Source organism: Equus caballus, chromosome 25 (assembly GCF_041296265.1).
Source record: "Equus caballus isolate H_3958 breed thoroughbred chromosome 25, TB-T2T, whole genome shotgun sequence".
NCBI lineage: Eukaryota > Metazoa > Chordata > Mammalia > Perissodactyla > Equidae > Equus > Equus caballus.
In genome coordinates, this window is record NC_091708.1 from 9,183,263 (window position 1) to 9,202,171 (window position 18,909).

The following is an 18,909-nucleotide window of genomic DNA, read 5'->3' on the forward strand; positions in this document are numbered from 1 at the left end:
GCAGTGAGCAGTCAGCAGAAGAGTGATCAGTTGAGTTTAGCTGGAGTGGGGAGCAGGAGCCCCAGGAACAGGGGTGTTAGCTGAGCCCCACTCTAGGTTGGGCCTTCCCCCTTTGCAGGGCAGCCGAGGGTCAGATTTTTGCACCAGGGAGAATTGGCAGGTGCCGGCCTCCTGGTGTACCTCACACCCAGCCGGGAAGTCAATGGGATGCTGGGACCTGTGGAACCAAAGGATGGGGAAGGAGTCAGCACAGAGAAAGACCACCTTTTTCCCTGCCCCACATCCCCTCTCCCAGCATTCCTCCCATATCTTCCCTTAGTGCCCCCTTGGTCCCCTTAAGTAAGCTCTTGCCTACTATATATGAATTTTTTCATTTCATAGCAGAAATATTTTTCCTCCAGACCTACCCCTACCTCCCTCACTTTGTAGCCTGAAGCCGTATCTCTCACACTCTTTTTGGTACCTTCAGGTTTGGCCAGCCTCATACTGCTGTTCTGTTCATTCTCACATCAGAGCAATCTAGTCACTCCCTGGCCATCCCTCAGTCATTCAGGTCAGAGCCATTCTCTGGCTGTCCTTGGTCACTCACGTGTCACAGCAGCCCACACCGATGGGATGCAGACAGGTGCAGTGGAAGCAGTCCTTGCGGAGCCAAGACTCACCCAGGGTAAAATACTTCCCCTCATGGTGGCAGGGGGCTAGGGAGGAAGAGGAAATGTTAGTGTTTGGGGGAGTGGTGGGGCAGACACAAGCACTGTGGTCTGGAGCTGGGGAGAGTAAGTGCACACTAGCCCCGTATTCAGTCTCTCCTGCTTCCAAGGTAGAGGGTCTGGGTATTCTGATACAGGATCACCTCTGAGTCCCTCCCACCCCCCAACTCCATGTCTTCATCCTTTCCTAACACCTCACCGAGCTTTACCTTGAGCTTGGAAGTAGCACTTGCTGTGGACTCCTGGGTGCTGGAGGAGCAGAGATATCACCAAGCAGATGATCCCCCAGCCTCCCAGGATCCCCTTAGCCTGTCCGGTCCGGGGCATCCTTAGGGCCATTTCTGCAGCACAGCCCTCTCAGACCCTTCTTGGCTTCTGTTCAGGCTACTCAGGTCTTGTCTCCTTGGCTTTTCTTTGTTTCTCTTCTTGAGTCTTAGTTTCTGTCTTTCTCCCTTGGGCTCCTGTCTCATACCATCTCTATGCCCTCTGCTCTCACAGGCTTGAGGATGTTTATAAAGTGAGGACCCTGGCCCCCTGCTGAGGAGAGCTGGAAAAGCTGTAACTCTGTTTCCTGAGGTGAGGGCATGAAAACAAGAGGTCTAGCTTTAACAAGCTGTGAGAGCTGATTCATGCCCGGGTGCAGCTAGGGGGAGGGAGGTGGCCGTGGAAGGGGTGCTGGACTGGGCACTTCCTCAGCAAGGAGCTGTGTGGGGTGAGGGCCCCCAGCTGGTCCCCAGATCTCTTCCCTGACCTGGAGAGAAGGTTGCATTCCACCGTCTCCACCCCTTCCCCCAACACACACACACCGCGCACACACACACCCCCTTCTCTCTCTCCCTCTCCCTCTTTCTCTCTCTCTCTGTGTATGCTGGGATCCCTGCCTGGACCGGAGGGAGGCATTTCCTGGGGATGGCTAATCTTGTGTTCCAGCCAAACCGAGGAGCTGCAGTAGGGTGCGACGGCCAGAGGCTCCAGGAGAGCGAAGGGGCACCTGGAGTGGAGAATGTTTCTCTCAGATCCTAGGGCAGGGTCTTCCTGTTCTAGAGGCATGGCAGCCCCTCAGAGGTGAGCTGGGTGTCTCTTTTCCTCAGGCCTGCCAGAGGTGAACTGTCCATTGTTCAATACCCTTAACCATATAGCAGATACATGATCTCCCCATATCTGGGGATGGTGGTTTCAAAGAGGGGCATCTCCTCTAGATGCCCTAATGGTAGGAGTCACTCCAGTTTCACAGAGGTGCCCTCTTTCCTCCTGTACATTATGGAATGAGGTTTTAGGAATGTATCCTCTGATGTCCTCTTGAGTTTCCTGCAGGTTCTGGAGAACCCCAACATGGGTGATTAAGAGCGTGGGCTGTAGAGTCAGACTACTTAGAATCAGATCCTGACTCCACATACCAGCTATGTGACCTTGGGCAAGTGACTTCACCTCTCTAAGCCTGTTTCCTTATCTGTAAATTGGGATAGTAATACTACTCAGGGTTGTTAAGAGGATTAAGTGAGATCTGTCCCTGCCACATAGCCCTCAGAAAAACATTAACTACTGTGATTGGTGTTAGAGCTCAGAGACAAAATGGCTGGACATTCCTTTCTTTGAATGACATTGAGCAGCTCTGTGTACACAGATAGGGCTGCTGTCTCCTGGCATAGACTTCTGCCCCTTTCACAGTCATGCTCCCTGTCATACCTGCAGGAGCATTTTGGTTTTAGTCCTTGTCCCTTGAAATTCTAAATGTCTGGTTTGAGAAACTGTGTTGCTGATAGAACTACTTTCCCCAGGTCAGTACCCTCACTTCTTTCCTGGGAAGACGTATCATTTTCTCATCATCCTTCCAGCTAAATTTAGGACTCCTGTTTTTCTTGTTAGGATTCTGATCCATTCTTCCCATCCCCACTCATGTGAACTCTCAAGTTCTTTCTGACTACTCTCATAATGGCCATCTCTTTGGTACTAAGAGCCACTGGCCAAACTAGATTTCTTTTTTCTCCCCATACTTCAAAGACCCCTGTTCCAGCTAGCCCTCTCCTACTTAGAGAGCCAATCACTTTGGCCTTTATTCCATTTTTCCTTCTAAGTCTCTAGTCCCCGTCACTCCAAGACTCCCACTACCTGTCACCCAGTGGATCAGATACGTTATTTCTGGCTGACTTTTTTAGAGGGTTACCTTGCCTTCTCACCTCTTCACCATTCAGAAGCAACCTCATCAGTCCACCTCAAACTCTCCGTCCTCTTCCGAGAAGACAGCTTAAGTGCATGGAGGTGCAGACTGTACCACACATTCACCCTAGTCAGGTTTGATAGCTTTTTGGTTCCAGAGGAGTACCAAGAGAAAAAAGAAAACAGGGTTGAAACAGGGTTCCTGATGCAGGCTGGCACGTGGGAGGCAGGGCCGTGGGCTGCTCTCTTGGCTGGAGCAGGTGGATTAGAAAGCCTGTCTAGCACAAGGGGCCAAAAGCCTTGTCAGTGGTCAGTAGCTCTGCTGCTGTCTTTCTGGATGGGGGCCACCAGCTGATACCCTGGAAATCTGGACCATAGACTACCTTCTGCTCCTGCAACCTGTAGCCAACCCAATAGGGGGCGGACATGAGTGGGGAGCTCGAAGCTATGACAGTAGTGATGCTGGAAGGCAAAGGGGGCCCAGCATGGATTGGTGTGTGTAAGGTAATGGGGACTGGAGAAGTGCGAGTTAGCCGCCTGCAGTGAAGATGACGTAGGTATATAGGGGCAGGAGTAGGGGGCTTCTGGAAAGGATCCCTTTCCCAGAAGTTGGGGGGCGGCGGGGAGGTGTTGGTTGAGCCCACTGGCCTGGCTGCTGGTGTGCACGCTCCTGTGTGCATCTGTGTAGCTTGTGGCTGTGTACGCGCGTGTGTAAGGGTGTCGGTGGTTAGGGCCCAACTTCGGGTTGGCCGAGGCAGAGCCGGAGGGGCCGCCAGTGGCAGGGGGCGCGGCGGTTGGCGCACGCTGCCTGCGGGGGCAGGACAAACATCCGCCGGAGGCCCGGGCGGGCGGCGCGCCAGCCCCCGGGCAGGTGCGCACTCAGGAAGTGAGTCACTTCCGACGCCGGCAGCCGCTGTGCGGGAGCCTCGAGGGGCGGCTGGGCGGGGGTGCGCCCGAGAGGTTTGAGCGGGGAGCCACAGGGGGTCCAGGGCCTGCGCTTGTCCCGGCGCGAAGCACGCCCTGGACGCCGAAGGCAGGACTGCAGCCTGCACGAGGCCGGCGGGGCGCCCGGGGGGCCGCGAGTGCCCGGGAGAAGGCCCTGGCGACCTCGGCGAGGGGAGGGACGGGGCCTGTAGATGCGGGGCTTCCGCATCGGTTGGGCAGGTGGACAGGGCCGACCCCCAGGGACGAGGTCTGTTCAGAAGCCTGAGTGCCCGGCGAGTGAGGGGAGGTTTCGGGAGCAGCGGGGTTAGGGTTATCTGGGTACAGTTGTGGCCAGGTCATCAAAGGCTTGCAATGCCGGAATGAGGAATCCGCAGTTGGCCTCACAGGTAGACTCTGTGGTCTCGAAGCAGGAAGAGTCGGGAGTGCCTTAAAGGCAAGGTTATCTGTGTCCAGCATTACTGCCTGCCAAAGAATTAGGCATCGGTCCCCTAAGTTTTACAATCGTGTAAAATTGCATTACTACATTTAGCAAGTGACTTAATATCGTTGAATTTTTAAAAATAGAAAAGTTGAAAAATCTGATTGAATACTTGATTAAAAACCCCAAGTAAGATTATGAAGATTAGTTATATGGTGTTGAATCTTTGTCTTGCTTTTGTGCCATTTTTCCCTCGCTGATTTGACTGAATTTTGTGTTAATGCCTCAGTTATTCTTATATCAGTAGCTAGCACTTCTAGTTTTTCTCTTCCTCATCTTATGGTCTTTATTTTTAACCTTCACTCTTCTGTGCAGCCCTTTCACCTGTCTGTGTACCTGAACCAAGTGAAGCATTTCTTGGAGTGGCGGCATTGGGCTACGGTATACAAAGACAAGTAACTCAGTTTTACCATATATGTTAGGTTACTCATTATCTTCTGTGATCGTGTATGTAACTATAAAGTTTCTGTATTTACTCTGTGGCTGGTAAAAAGAGAAAGCTAAAGCTGTTATTCATGATAGTATTTCTATAACATAGCAATTTATTCATCTGATTTGTCTTTTAAAATCAGCTGTACAATGGTATTTGGTACTTGTCTCAGAAACTGACACTAATTCTGTCACGATCTTTATAATTTATGTTATCTTGGGCCACAGGCAATTGCAAGGATTAGGATCTTTATAATTATTTTAAAGATTCTTAAATCCTACAGTTGCCTTTGGCCCCAAACAAGAAAAACTGGGACAATTAATTTTAAAAAAAGAAAATAACTTCCTGCTTTGGGCCCTGTTGCTCTCCCCTGTGTTGGTTCAGCCCTAGCCCACCTTATTGCCTTCATTCTCTCTTTGCTCTGCTGGGCATCTTTAGAGGGAAACTTCACACCAATTTCCTCTCCTATAAATTCTCTCCCTCCCCTCAACTCCACACTTCTTTTTGCCAACATACACCACTACTTCTTCATTGATTTTTTTTTTTAAAGCCTACAGCCCTTTCTGGCTCTCTTCCATCTTTCACACTCTTATTGAAATCTTCTCTTTTTCCTCCTTTCTCTTCAGTAAGACCGCAGATTTTTAAAAGGTTAGGCCTCCTTTGTTCTGCATGATCCACTTCTGTCTTCCTCTTCTATCACCTTTTTCTTATTCTGCAGTGTTTGTAAACTTTTAGGCTTGCTTTCACTGAGGCTTCAATCTTCCCTTTGTGATTAAGCATTCTTCCTCTAGACACAGCAGAAGATGCTTGTTTCCATTATTTTTCCTACAAGAAAAAAAGTTTTCAAATTCACATCTATTTCAGTCTCTTCTTCCAACATTTTGCATCTAGAAGCATGGCATGACCATTACTGTAAGGTCCGATGAGCGAACACTTAAGCTTGGTGTTGTGGTAGGTACTGTATAATGAATTTCAAAATCCTAGTGCCATGTTCATAAATGCTTACCAAAAATAGATGTTATCACGTGTGTGTACATGAATGTTCTCATGTACACATACATACTAAAACGCACAGATAATAGAACCATAAGTCAATATATGAATATGAATATGTATTCAGTATATTACATTATAATCAAGCCAAAGACATTTTGGGGTAGAAGATGAAGATGGGTAAATGTATAGCTAGGATAGAAGGTTAAGAGACAGCATCCTTTGGCGTTCTGTATTCAGACAAGAATGATGAGAGGAGAGAGTCATTCCTGTGAAGATGAAGACTTCATGAAGGAGGCTGAGTTTCACAGTTGAGAGAGATGACTTGTAAGGCTGTGGTGAATAGCAGAAAGATGGGATGGAGGGGCCAGAGTCCCAGGAACATACAATGGTTATACCCAAACAGCCCAGTATTCTCTCTCTCAGAGAATATAAAAAATTCTCTGGTTGTAGTACTGATTTCAACTATAATCACTTTTTTTTTTTTTTAAGATTGGCACCTGAGCTAACAACTGTTGCCAATCTTTTTTTTTTTCCTGCTTTTTCTCCCCCAACCCCCCCCCCCGCCCAGTACATACTTGTATATTTTAGTTCAGGGTCCTTCCAGTTGTGGCATGTGGGATGCCGCCTGAACATGGCCTGATAAGCGGTGCCATGTCCGCACCCAGGATCTGAACCAGTGGAACCCTGGGCCACTGAAGCGGAGCACACGAACTTAACCACTCCGCCACGGAGCTGGCCCCTATAGTCAAGTTTTCATTAGTAACTCATATTGAAGTTTTCCTGTCTTGTCCCTGCACCATTGGAACCACTTACCAAATTTTTCTTTATTATTTTTTTCTGCTTACAGATTATGTTCATGCTAGCCTTCACCAACAATAGTTAACCCCCAGGTAACCACCATTAAGTTTTGACTAAATTCCCTATCTACTTATATGCTTTAATTTTTCCTGCCTGCTCCACAGTCTACTTGTGGTAGTAGTGACTTTTAAAATTCCATTTATGACTCTTACTTTTATCTCGTTTGTAAATTGCTCTTTTCTTAAAATTATAGACTCAAAACTAGATACTTAGAAGGCATCTAGTTCTTTATTATCTCTGAAAGGTGATCAAGTAGGTCTTTGCTTGCCTGTCTCTACTGAATGGAGTGGGTTACTCCTGCGGTGGAGGCTGCCCGTCTCCCGTTACCCAGCTTCAGTGGCTAGAGGGTTATTAAGCTGAAATCTGCCTTGCTTTTGCATTTAATTTTTCCCCTAGTTTTGCTCGTTGAAACAATATGGAAGAAATCTTATTTTTCAATGTGGCAGCTCTTTAAAGATTTGAAAAGGGTTTGTTTTTTGTTAGCTATTTGTCTAAGCTTTTTTCTTTCCTCCAACACTGTCCCAGAGAACTTTCTGTGATGATGAAAATGTTCTCTACCTGTCCTGTCTAATCAGTAGTCGCTGGCCACATGTGGCTAATCAGCACTTGAAATGTGGCTAGTGTGACTGAGGAATGGAATTTTGAGATTTTATTTAATTTTAGTTAATTTAAATTTAAATAGCCAAATGAGGTGAGCAACTCTTGTGTTAATGCAGCTCTAAACTCTAGGAGTTAGCACATTGTCACATGGTTGTCTTTTGGCTACTCCAGACGTCTGATGGTGGCCTTAGGCATGGTAAAACGTATAGCTGCGCTCTTGATCTCTATGGAGGCCAGACTTACATGTTGTCACAACTGAGGAAAAACACGAACCCAACCCCCAAAGCCATGATGAGTAATGTCAGTTTTTATTGAAGGTTTCTTAGAACGGGTAGAAGTTGGAGGTTATATCTCATCTCCTATATCTCAAAAGCAAAAATTAAAAAAAAAACAATGGTCATTCAATCTCTCTGTCATTAGGAGGAAGGGTCCCTAAAGTCCCTCTTCCTACAGTGGCTGCCACATCTCTCCCTTCTCCCTGCCCTTCTCTCGCAGCAACATCTTCCCTTCTCCTCTTGGAGCCTACTCTTCCGTTCTCTCTGAGCACTACCTCCATCTCTCTCCCCTGGAGAAGAGCTCTTCGTTGTGCATCTCTTTCTCCAACTTCCCTTCCCTTTCATTATCTCTGCTCAGTAAAACCAAGGAACTTTTTCTGGACCCAATCTTTCTGGGGCATGGTTAGGGTTAGAAGGTCATAAATAATTTTTTTTTTCCTTTCTCACATAATTCCTGACCTCCTCCTAGGACTCCTCTCATTTTCTTTTATCATTGCTGAAGAGTCTTTATTTAGCTTTTTTTGTTTGTTTGTTTGGTGAGGAAGGTTGGCCCTCAGCTAACATCTGTGCCAATCTTCCTCTACTTTGTATTTGGGATACTGCCACAGCGTGGCTTGGTAAGTGGTGTGTAGGTGGCTTGATGAGTAGTACGTAGGTCCGTACCCTGGATCCGAACCTGTCAACCCAGGGCCACCAAAGTGGAACACGTGAACTTAACCACTACGCCACCAGGCTGCTCCTGTGTAGCATTCTTTTGCAGAACAATCTCTAATGTCTTTTTTCATCCCAGATGTATGCTTGACAAATCCTAAAGCTACTGCTTCACAGTTCCTTCATCCATTTTTCTTTCATTTTTGTTTTTCACTTTTTTGCTCATCTGTTATTTTTAATAGGTTTAGCTTCTCTTTACCAGTCTTCTCCATATGGATAGGCCATACCCACAGAGGAAGTGGCATTCATTTGCTTCTGTTGTCACCCAGTGCTTTGTCCTCCCTTGTTTCCCTTTTGGCTCACCATTGTTACCCATACCTACCTCCCTTTTTTGTCTCTTGTTCTCTTCTCCTCCTTATTCATATCTTTAATAATATTCACTATTTTTTTTTAAATTCATTTTTGAGGTCTCAGATTTTTGCAGGAACCTCACGTAAGTCTCTGCCGTGCCCTAAATCTGTGTGTGGAGCGCTGATTTCTGTGGATTGGGGGTGATGGAGTTGCAGGGCAGAGTATCCTCTCAACCACGGCACTGACATCTTGGGCTGGATAGTCTTTTGTTGTGGGAGACCTTCCTGTGTACTGTAGGATGTTTGGCAGCATCCCTGGCCGCTACCCACTAGATGTTAGAGGTAACTTCTCAGTTGTGACAACCAAAAATGTCTTCAGACATTACCAGATGTACCCTGGAAGGCAAAATCCTGCCTCACCCCCCCACCCCTGTGTTGAGAACTACTGTGCCAGAATATCGGCTTTCTGAAAGTGATGGCTATACTTTTTCTCTCCAACTGCTGATGTGTTTGCTTTGCTTGGGTTTTCAAAAGTGTTGTCTTTCTCTTACTTGGTGGGAGGCAGCCTGTTAAAATTACAGGTTCCCGAGCTCATCCTAGACCTCCTGAATCAGAAATGTTGGAAGTAGAATCTGGAAGTGTGATATTTACAAGACCCTACCATACCCCACCCTGCGCCACCCTAATCAGGTAATTCTTGTGCCCTAGCCTTGACCCTCCAGTGACATAACTACTGCATTACCCACATTTTTTCCTGCAAGTCTTCCTGGGGCTCCAGCTTTGCTTCCGCTCTTGGCCCTATGATGCCAACACAAATAGGGAGGCCTCAGGTTACCAGGACAACCAGAACACAGGAAATCATAAAGGCTCAGCGCTCCCACAGGCATCACAGATTGTGGCTCTGCCAGCTTGCTTTCTCCTTAGGGACTCAGTCCTACTTCCCACTCCCCATCCCCACACTACCCAGACCGGCAGATACGCAGGCTGAAGCCACAGCCCTTGATTTACAGACCTGATAGTGGAATATGGCATGGGTGGGATGAGGAATGGTGAATGAAGCTTGCTTTCTAACACTGATAGTCCATGTCACCTTGGTGATAATTGAATTTTGTGCTGGTGAGACCCACATTCCTGTGAGAGCTGATTAGATTACAAGCTTTGGAGTCAGGATGCTTCCATTCATTTATGTGTATTGTTTATACTTGTTTCATTGGACCTTGAATCTTGGATTTTTCTGGATCCCTGGCTAGAGGTGTTCATAATTTGCTTTGGGTCAAAAGATTTAGCAGTCTACTTCTGATATATTGGGAGCAGCTAACGTGTAACAGGAAAAGAATAGATACCAGATAATGAACTTGGGTTCTGTTTACACTTCATTATAAAGCTAGTCATTTGTTTTAAGGGACGTCATCTGGTTTGAGTAAGTCTTTAAAGCCATGAATCAATGGGAATCTGCTTGCCTTTAGATGCTTAGAAAATGTAGAATTGATCCAAAACTGGAGCAGGCTACCTCCGTGGAACATTCCTGGCAGGCTGGAGCAAGAGAGCACGAAGGGTGATGAGGTCGGCTTGCTGGTCCTCTCCAAACAGCTGGAGGGCTGCTCTGTGGGGGGTTACATTTACTTGGTTTAGTTCCAGAAGGTGGAATCAGGACCTTTATTTATTTGTTTTATTATTTATTGATTTTTAAATTTTTTGCTGAGGAAGATTTGCCCTGAGTTAACGTCTGTTGTCAATCTTCCTCTTTTTTTGATGTGCGCTGCTGCCACAGCATCACCACTAACAAACGAGTGGTGTAGTTCCCCACCTGGGAACCAAACCCAGGCCACCAAAGTGGAGTGCACTGAACTTTAACCACTAGGCCATCAGGGCTTGCCCAGGACCTTTATTTTAGATGACAGTGATAGGAGACAGATTTTGCCTTAATAAGGAAGAATGTTTGAATAGTTAGAGGACTTCAAACTGGAATGAGCTGAATTGTTAGTGAATTATTTGTGACTGTATTGTTTATATAGATTACCATTTGCACATGGTTTGGATGAGATTTTGGATATTAAATTGAGTTTGACCTGTAAGAAGAAGTAGGCAAATTTATCGAAAGTCAGTTCACCCTTTCAATTATACGATTCTGTGGCAACTATTAAAGTCATCACTGTTTTTCTAGGCACCTCTGCCAAGTTTATCCCCTTGTTCATTGAATATTAGAATTGGTAGTAGAATCTTTAGAGATTTCTCAAAATTTGCTCCGTGGTCCTCTGGAGGCTCCTCAGAGGTGGTTGAGAGAGGTGAAATGAGGATAACTGGGGCTCTGAGCCCTTTATTTAGGCTTCAACCAGAACAGTCTTGCTTTTTTTTTTTTTCAGGAGAAATAAGTTCTGCTGAAAAAAAATTTTAAAGACCCTAATATTCAAAGTTCTTCATTTTATTAACAGGGCGACAGATATGAAGCCGAGAAGTGTCTTGCTGAAGGTCACACAGCTAAAAAATTTCAGAGTTGGAACAAACCTAGCTCCTCTAATTCCAATCATTTGCTTCTGCTATTCTACCAGTCTACCTTCTTATAATTCAGCACAAGTTTCTCTCCATTTCTCTGGCCACCACTGTAATCCAGAATTTTATTTCTTCAGATGTACCATTCCCTATGAGCCACTGCACTAACCTCCCTGCTATCCAATCTCTCCTTCTGATCTATATGATATGCACTGTTGCCTTGTTATTCTTCATGAAGCATTGTCTTCATTATGAAATTTCTCTGCTCAAGAACCTTCTCCATATTGCCTATAAGAACTTTTCAGCCTGACACATTGTTAACGTTCTTTAGGATCCTAATTGTTCCGCTAGCTGAACTTGATCCCAAATCTATCCTATTATGGGTAATTAATGGGCTATATAATAGTGAGATTAACTGAGTCCCATCATACCTCCAGACTCCAACTTTGGTGAGATTTTTGTATGTACAGTTTTAATCAGGGATGATGACAAGATACAAAAGAAATAGGAGATCACAGCTCATGAAAAGCAAGTTACATAACAATAGATACAATCTAATTTATATGGCACATACATGCATTTTTTAGAAGAAGAATGAGATATATAGAAATTGTCTGGAAGAAAACACACCAAACTGATAACAGACATTGATTCTGATGAGAGGGATTGAGAAAGGATGGGGGACAGGAAAGGAAGGGGGGACTTAAAGTCTTTATTTCTTCCCTGAGGAGAACCTCACAGGATAGAAGGGGAACCTAAGGAATGAGGCTTGAGCTGACAGAGAAGGAACTGCTCAGATGTCTTGCCGGGCTCCACTGCAGAGCATTTCAGTGCTTCTTGCATCTCTCTGCTAAAGAAGTCAGTCCCAGGAGATTATTTGACTGGTCACGCTTAAGTCAAGGACAATCTATGGCTGTATCAGGATAGAGAGATTAGATCTGAGGAAGGAGCCTTAGCGAAACTCCTTGGTTTCTGTCGAGGGGGGCAAACCCAGAGCGGGAGAGTTCTCTTAGGAAGGGGGCATGGACGCTGGGAACTAGAAGTGATGAGTGTCCATTGAGCTCGTTACCTCTCCCACACTTCTTATCTACACCTGGATCCTAGGCCTTTCTTTACTTTGGCTCAACCCAACCCCTCTGGTGGGGTTTTAACATTTACTAGGGATCAAGGCGCAGTGAATTAAGGGGATGGGGGAAAGGAGGAGTGTAAGGTAGGGCAGGTAGAGAGGGCGGTTATAATGCTTTCTCCCCTTTGTGTGTTACACAGAAAGCATTTACAGTGCCTGACAGTTTAAAAAGTGATCATAATAAACATTTGTAAGTTGAGATATGAATAAAAACTATCCATCTGGCCATTCTGGACAACGTGCTCCTCTGATGGTAGAGCCATTCTTCCTCTGTGCCATATAGAGTGTGGCCAGGGAAGCATTTCTGCCGTGTGTGTGTGTGTTCATTCCTGCCAGCACACATACCCTCTTTGGAAGGTCCAGACCCCAATCAGAGTATGTACAAGAAGTGTTTTGTTTTCCTACAGTGGGGATTCTTCACTTTTGAAGCATTAAACTTCAGATAAAAAAACACATTTCCTAACCTACTCCTTTTCCAATGGACAGAGAATACCTTCCTTGACTATATATCAGAAGGTCAATGGATCAAGGATAATCCTATACTACTGATGGACCAATTAACCTCTGTCATCGTTTGTCGGCCAGGCACTATTGATAATAAAAAAAGACTTTTAAATAACTCCTTATAACTTCATATAACTTATATACTTCATATACTTCATGTAACTTATATACTTCATATAACTTATAACTTCATATAAATGGAGTCATACAATATGTATCCTGTGTTTGGCTTCTTTAATTCAGCATTATGTTTTTGATGTCTATCTGATGCCAGCCCTGATACCAGTTCCCCTGCATTAAACCCAGCATATATGGGGTTATAGCAGAGCACTCAGCCCCTCTCCCTGCTTACTCCTCGGCTTCCTGGCGCCAGAGTCCACCATCCACCATGTAGGCAGACAACCAAGGACACCCACTTGTGGATTTCCTTATCTCACCATCCTGCCGGCAATCACCCTCACAGGGCCAAACAGGCTGGTGGGAAAGCACCAACCAGCAAGGCCACAGGCTCCCCGTCCACATGCAGCTGCATTGCTTGCTACCTTTAAAACCACTTGCCTCCCATCTTTCGGAGAGACAAGATGAATTTGAGGGCTGATCTTGTCTCCCAGCTCATGTCACCTGAAATAAAAATCTTCTCCTTCCCATAAGCCTGGCATTCTGGTTTTTATTTGGCCCCTTTTGTGTGGCAGGTAAAGAACCTGTGTTTGTGGCCATTAACCCATCCGTCTTTTATGTATATCAATAGTTCATCTCTTTATTGCTGAGTAGTATTCATTGTTGGATATACCACAATTAGTTTATCCGTTCATCTGTCGATGGACATTTAGATTCTTTTCCATGTTTTGGAAGCTGCTGTGAACGTTCACATACCAGTCTTTGTGGACATATGCTTGTATTTTTCTTGGATAAATTCCTAGGAGTGAAATCTTAGGTTCTGTGGTAAGTGAATGTTTAACTTGATTAAAAAAACAAACAAACTGCCAAACTGTTTTCCCAAGTGGCCGCACAATTTTACACTTACCAGCATTGTATGAGAATTCCAGTTGCTCTGCATCCCTGTCAGCACTTGGTATTGTCAGTTTTTTAAAAATCCTAGTAGGTGTACAGTAATATCTCATTGTGGTTTTACTTTGCATTTCCGCACTGGTCGTTGATACTGAGCATCTTTTCATGTGCTTATTTGCCATTGATATCACATATTTGGTGAAGTCTATTTAAATCTCTTGCCCATTTAAAAAATCGGAATGTTTGACTCATTATTTGCATTGTAAGAGTTCTCTTATATTCTTGTGTTGTAAGAGTTCTTTACACAAGTCCTTTGTGAGGATGTGAATTGAAAATATTTCTCCCCAGTCAATGGCATGCCTTTTAATTTTCTTTATGGTGTCTTTTGAAGAGCAGACGTTTTAAATTTCGGTGAAGTCTAATTTCTTTTTTTGTCATAACGGTTAGTGATTTTTGTGCCCTGCATAAGAAATCTTTGCTTACGCCAAGTCATAAAGATTTTCTCCTGTATTTTCTTCTGTATCTAGAAGTTTTATAGTTTTAACTGTTACCATTTAGGTATTTTTATGTTTATGATCCGTTTTGATCACTTCCTTAACTTTTTATTCACTGCACAACAGATGTAGTAGCAAAGGAAGAATCTGAAATAAAGGTGATTACCTCTCAAAAACAGACATATTGTGGCATAGAAATATTAAACTTTTGTTCTGTGTATTGTTGACTTCATCTAATATTTATTAAATATTAACTACTCATTAGTAAAATATATTTCGGTCACCTGCTCTGAGTCAGGCACTGGAGATACAGTAATGAACATAACAGAAATGTCCTTGCTCCCTGGAGTTTGCATCTTAATAGAAGAGGCTGTGTTTGCGTGCATGGCAGAGTCAAAAAAGTGTTATTGCCTCCATCTGTGATTCCTCAGTTGAAGGAAATATTTCATAGCCTTGGCATCTACTTAATCTTACTGTATGATAGAGCAAGAACCTCTCTCCACAAAGGGTCGCTGATCTCTAGACAACAGGGAATCTTGGGCGGCATACAGCCAGCTATAGTGCAATTCAGGAAGTGGTACAGCAGTATAGGATGGAAAATCGTGGTAAGTGATCTCATGCTCCCGTTACTATTGAGATCTAACGACCAGACTTAATGCTCTCTTCTTTGATTCGAGCACAACGGTTTTTGTCTCCAGTTCTATTTTTGATAATATCTTTTTGCCAAAAGAGTTTGCTGAGTATCTTCAGAGAACTCCTAGATCTCTTTCCTGATAGAGAACCAGATATCTTCTATAACCAACTATTCCTATGTTCCTTAAAACCAGTCATATTTTGTGTTAATGATACCACCATTCTTCAGGCCACTTCAAATACCACTAATAAGTACTAGTTACAATTACAGTTTAAACTGGTACTAATATTAAATAACTAGATAATAAGTGGTATTAATTCAGGGCAGGATGAGATCACTATGGCCTGAGTTGACCTTTGTAGAAGAAATAAAGCTTGAACTAGTTCTGAAAGATGAATAAAATTTCAGTAGGTACAAACAAAGAAGGCAGATTAATTTGGACTAATGCATTTGAGGAAGAAGAGATTAAGGATCAGCACATAGACCATTCATGGTGTGACACACCTATCCATCTATCCTTAGCAGACCTCATTAACCCATCATGACGCTCATTCTTGCTGAGCCTGGACATAGCCTGGGAAGACCGGAACTAGATAATCGGAAAAGAAATGTAGGCGCTAAATGGAGAGAGATTTTGGAAGAAGCATCAGTGAGACTTTGTGAAAATGCCTGACCCTGGAAGTCAAGATGCGGGGCATTTCCCATGTGCAACAGGCAAGCCCTCAGTGCGGAGACTAGGAAGGGTTTCTGTTGCGTTTGTGCTGAGTATACACGCATCTGAAGATTGTGATAGTTGTCACAACCAGACACAGAAAAATAGTGCCAGAGAATGCAATTTATTCTGCCAGAGGGCACCACCTCAGGCTATTTCTGGGCTGAGAGAGACCCTAGTGTTATACCAGCCACAGAGTTGGGCCGTGACTGCCTGCAGAGTAAATAGCAAACAGAGACAAAGGAACATTGCCCTAGATCTAGGAAGCCAGAGGATCACTTGCTCAATGAGTCTAACTCTTTCTTGCTGCCATGAAGTCCCCTTACCCTTGTGCATCCAGATCTGGATCCATCTTAGGTAGAAAAGCAGGAATGAGGTGGCTATCTGAGAGACTGAGCAATTTTTATTCAAGAGAATCTGAGCAAGACTGTAAAGACTGTTTAAATGATCAGATCTGACTGTGTTAAACTGGTTTGGGGACTTCTGAAGGATGTGGTCTCAGCAACTTTGAAGATGTACAAGACCTTCATGTGAGTAGAGGGTGCTAGTCATCTCATCCACCACAGTTGACGACAGAAGGCAGGAGTGAATGTGGAATGATGCAGGCCTCTGTGCCTGCCTCCAACAGGGGCTGATTGGGCTCATCTGAGGTAGGTTAAGATAGATGCCAGAGACATGTGGCCTAGCTGAGCAGGTAGCTCAGTGCACTCGGCTGCAGGGGACTGCTTACCCATGTGTACCTGCCTCAGCATCACCAATGTCCCAGCACTGGCTGCACCTTTTACCAAGGGAGAACCATGTCGTTGGAACACGTCCCCTACAGCTGGCTCTACCAAACCTGTGAAGACAGATTCTTGTGGTCTGCTATTTCCATCAGCATCCGTCTTCACCTCGAGGAGACCATTTTTTGAGGAGTCATCCAAATTACCTGGATTTTGTCATTTACTCATTTTTAAATTAATTCTAATATTAGTTGAGTGTCTGTTATACCATACACTTTCCTAGGCACTGAGGATACAGCATTTTCAGAGATAAGGGAATAAACACAAATATAATACAGTTTGAACAATACTAAGTTTGAAAAATATTACTGAGAAAGTACAATTATTACAATACACATTTTGGGGGGGAACCTCATCTATAAAGGAAGTAGTGTTTACGCTGTGACCTTAAGAATGATTTTGAGATGATCAGGTGAAAGGTGGGAAGAATGTTTCAGGCAGAGGGGACAGTATGTGCAAAGGTGAGAGATATGAAAGGAATGAAAGAAGTTCAGTGTATCTGGAGCATAGAGGGGAGGTAGTGGGGGATGTGATGTAGGATGAGGCTGAAGAGATGGGCAGGGGCCAGATCATGGAGAACCTTGAAATCACTGTAGTTCTTCCTACAAAGGGGAAGCCATTCAAGGGTTTTACACAGAGGAGTGATTTTGCCAGCACTGCATTTTGGGTGTTTTATCGACAGTAGATTGGAGAGGATCAACATTAGATACTAGGAGACAAGTTAAGGGCTGTTACATTGGTCCAGATAAAAGATGATGGTGGTTTAGACTACATAGGGTAGAGGCAGTGGAGAAGTGGATGGATTCGAGGGCATATTTTGGAGGTATATCCAGCAAGACTTGGATGTGGAGAGTGAGGGAAATGGAGAATTCAAGGATGACTCAGGTTTTTGGCCTGAGCATGTAGGTGGATGGTGGTGTCATTTACTGAGTAAGAGAACTTTGGGGTGCGAAGATACTTTGGGGAAAATCGTGTGTCTGGTTTTGGACATTGAATTTGAAGTGCTTGCAAGGCCATCAAGTGAAGAGATCCAGTATGCAACTGGAAATATTAATTTAGAGCTGACAGAAATGGACTGGCGATTCAATCTTGCCGTATAGAAATGGTTATTGGAGTTATGGCTATAGATATAATCTTAGAAAGAGCATTGAGTGGAGTAAAAGAAAGTCTAGAATGGAACCTCAAGGAACACCAGTCAACCCAAGGGACAGGTAAAGAACGAAGAGTCGGTAAGAGACTAAGAGAGAGCTGCCAGGAGGTTGGAAGAAACCTGTAGTGCGGCGTCACAGAAGGTGTATTGCTACAATCTGCTGTAGAGAAGTGGCAGAGTGTTTGACTGGACTCCTGGTGGTGCTGAAGTTACCTATAATATTTGATGGAGTGGGTGGGCTACAGAGGATCAGAGGAGCACACTTGGAGCGCCCAGCCTACCTTAGGTATTTCCCTAATAACACGGCAGCCTTCCGCCTGTCAAATCTGAAGAAACTTGGACTCCAGGAGGTAGCAGGGGCTCAGAGGAAGGAGATGGTTCCCACACAGATGTGTACCCTCAAGGCTCTGCCTTTAACCTGTTGAGGTTCAGTAGGATCAGAGTGAATCCCATGGATCCTATGTGAATCCTATGGATCTGGACTATCCCACAAATTTTGTTGCATTCTTTCACTTCCTTGAAGAGGATCCTCACCTTTTCTTTCTGTCTTTGCCACTCTGATTCTGATGCCCAATTCGTTCCCCTTGGTCTTGATCTTTGGTTTAGTTCAGCTAGCTCTACTTTTCTGAGGAGTAACTTCCATATATACTTACTTCTAATAACCCCTCTGCTTGGCTGGCAAGCTCCAGAAGCTGCCTCCTTATGCACCGCCCTAATAAACAGTCATCAAAGAGCACGGCCCAGCTTTGTAGGCCTAGATAGATATGTGTAGATGCTTCCTTTACCCGTCTACAGGTGTTAGTGGCTCTGAGCCTTGGAAGTTCTATCTTCCTCAACCATCTCCTCTCCTGTTTTGCTTGTCTGAAGCATATTTACTAGCTGGATGTTAGGGTTGGTTCTACCCTTCAGTGAAGCTTGGCTTTTATATTTATTACTCTGGGCTTGTATCTGGGCCTAATCTTGCTCTTGCTCATGGCCTTCAGGCTTTTGATGACCTTCCTATGGAGTAATGTTCTGTGGGGCTGTCTAACATGTGCTTTTTTTCATGCCAGGATTAGTCAAAAATTAGCCAAAAAATGCTGCCTTCCTATTCCAAAAGTCTGTAGCCTCTCTGTTCCACGTATTGGGTCTGAGGGAATCCCTGTAGCCTTTAGCTTATTTCAGAAGCTTTGATTAACATACCCTGAATCTAAATAATGAATCTTCAAGTCCCGTGGCAGCTTGCAATTTCTATATAGCAGAAGCTTGAGGGCAGAAATCTGATTGGAAGGGGAGGCAGACAGTTAGAAGATTTGTTTTGAAGTTGAGTCCACAAGAGTAATGTGATCAACTGACTAGAACTGATCACCAGAAAAATAAAAAACAAAGTTGTGATTAATAAAAATATGTACTGTACTTTGTTCATATAAGTGAGTTTTGTAAATGTAAAATCTAAGTCCTTTAAAAAATATCTTCTGTTGGCCAATTATTTCATTTACTTAGTTTCTTCCTTCCCCAAACAAGGTATGATACCATTAACCTGAGAATTATTTTTTTTCCTGAGGAAGATTTGCCCTGAG

General features: G+C 44.4%; 1 protein-coding gene and 1 long non-coding RNA gene across 3 annotated transcripts in view; one reads left to right on the plus strand and one right to left on the minus strand.

The window, feature by feature from the left end:
* Positions 1-36: 36 nt before the first annotated feature.
* Positions 37-1,189, minus strand: MSMP (microseminoprotein, prostate associated). The gene is made up of 3 exons (XM_003364127.5): positions 920-1,189; positions 590-698; positions 37-217 (listed from the first exon to the last, which is right to left on the minus strand). The coding sequence occupies exons 1-3, from the start codon at positions 1,047-1,049 to the stop codon at positions 37-39; spliced, it is 420 nt and encodes a 139-aa protein (XP_003364175.1). The 5' UTR covers positions 1,050-1,189.
* Positions 1,190-3,305: 2,116 nt separating this feature from the next.
* The window catches only part of LOC111770677 (uncharacterized), a 43,004-nt gene continuing 27,400 nt past the window's right edge, over positions 3,306-18,909 (plus strand). Inside the window, exon 1 of one of the 2 annotated variants that reach the window (XR_011432381.1) lies at positions 3,306-3,420. This is a non-coding gene — a long non-coding RNA (uncharacterized lncRNA). Of the gene's footprint in view, positions 3,425-18,909 lie in introns of both variants that reach the window. The other variant, XR_002804054.2, reaches the window with a different exon arrangement.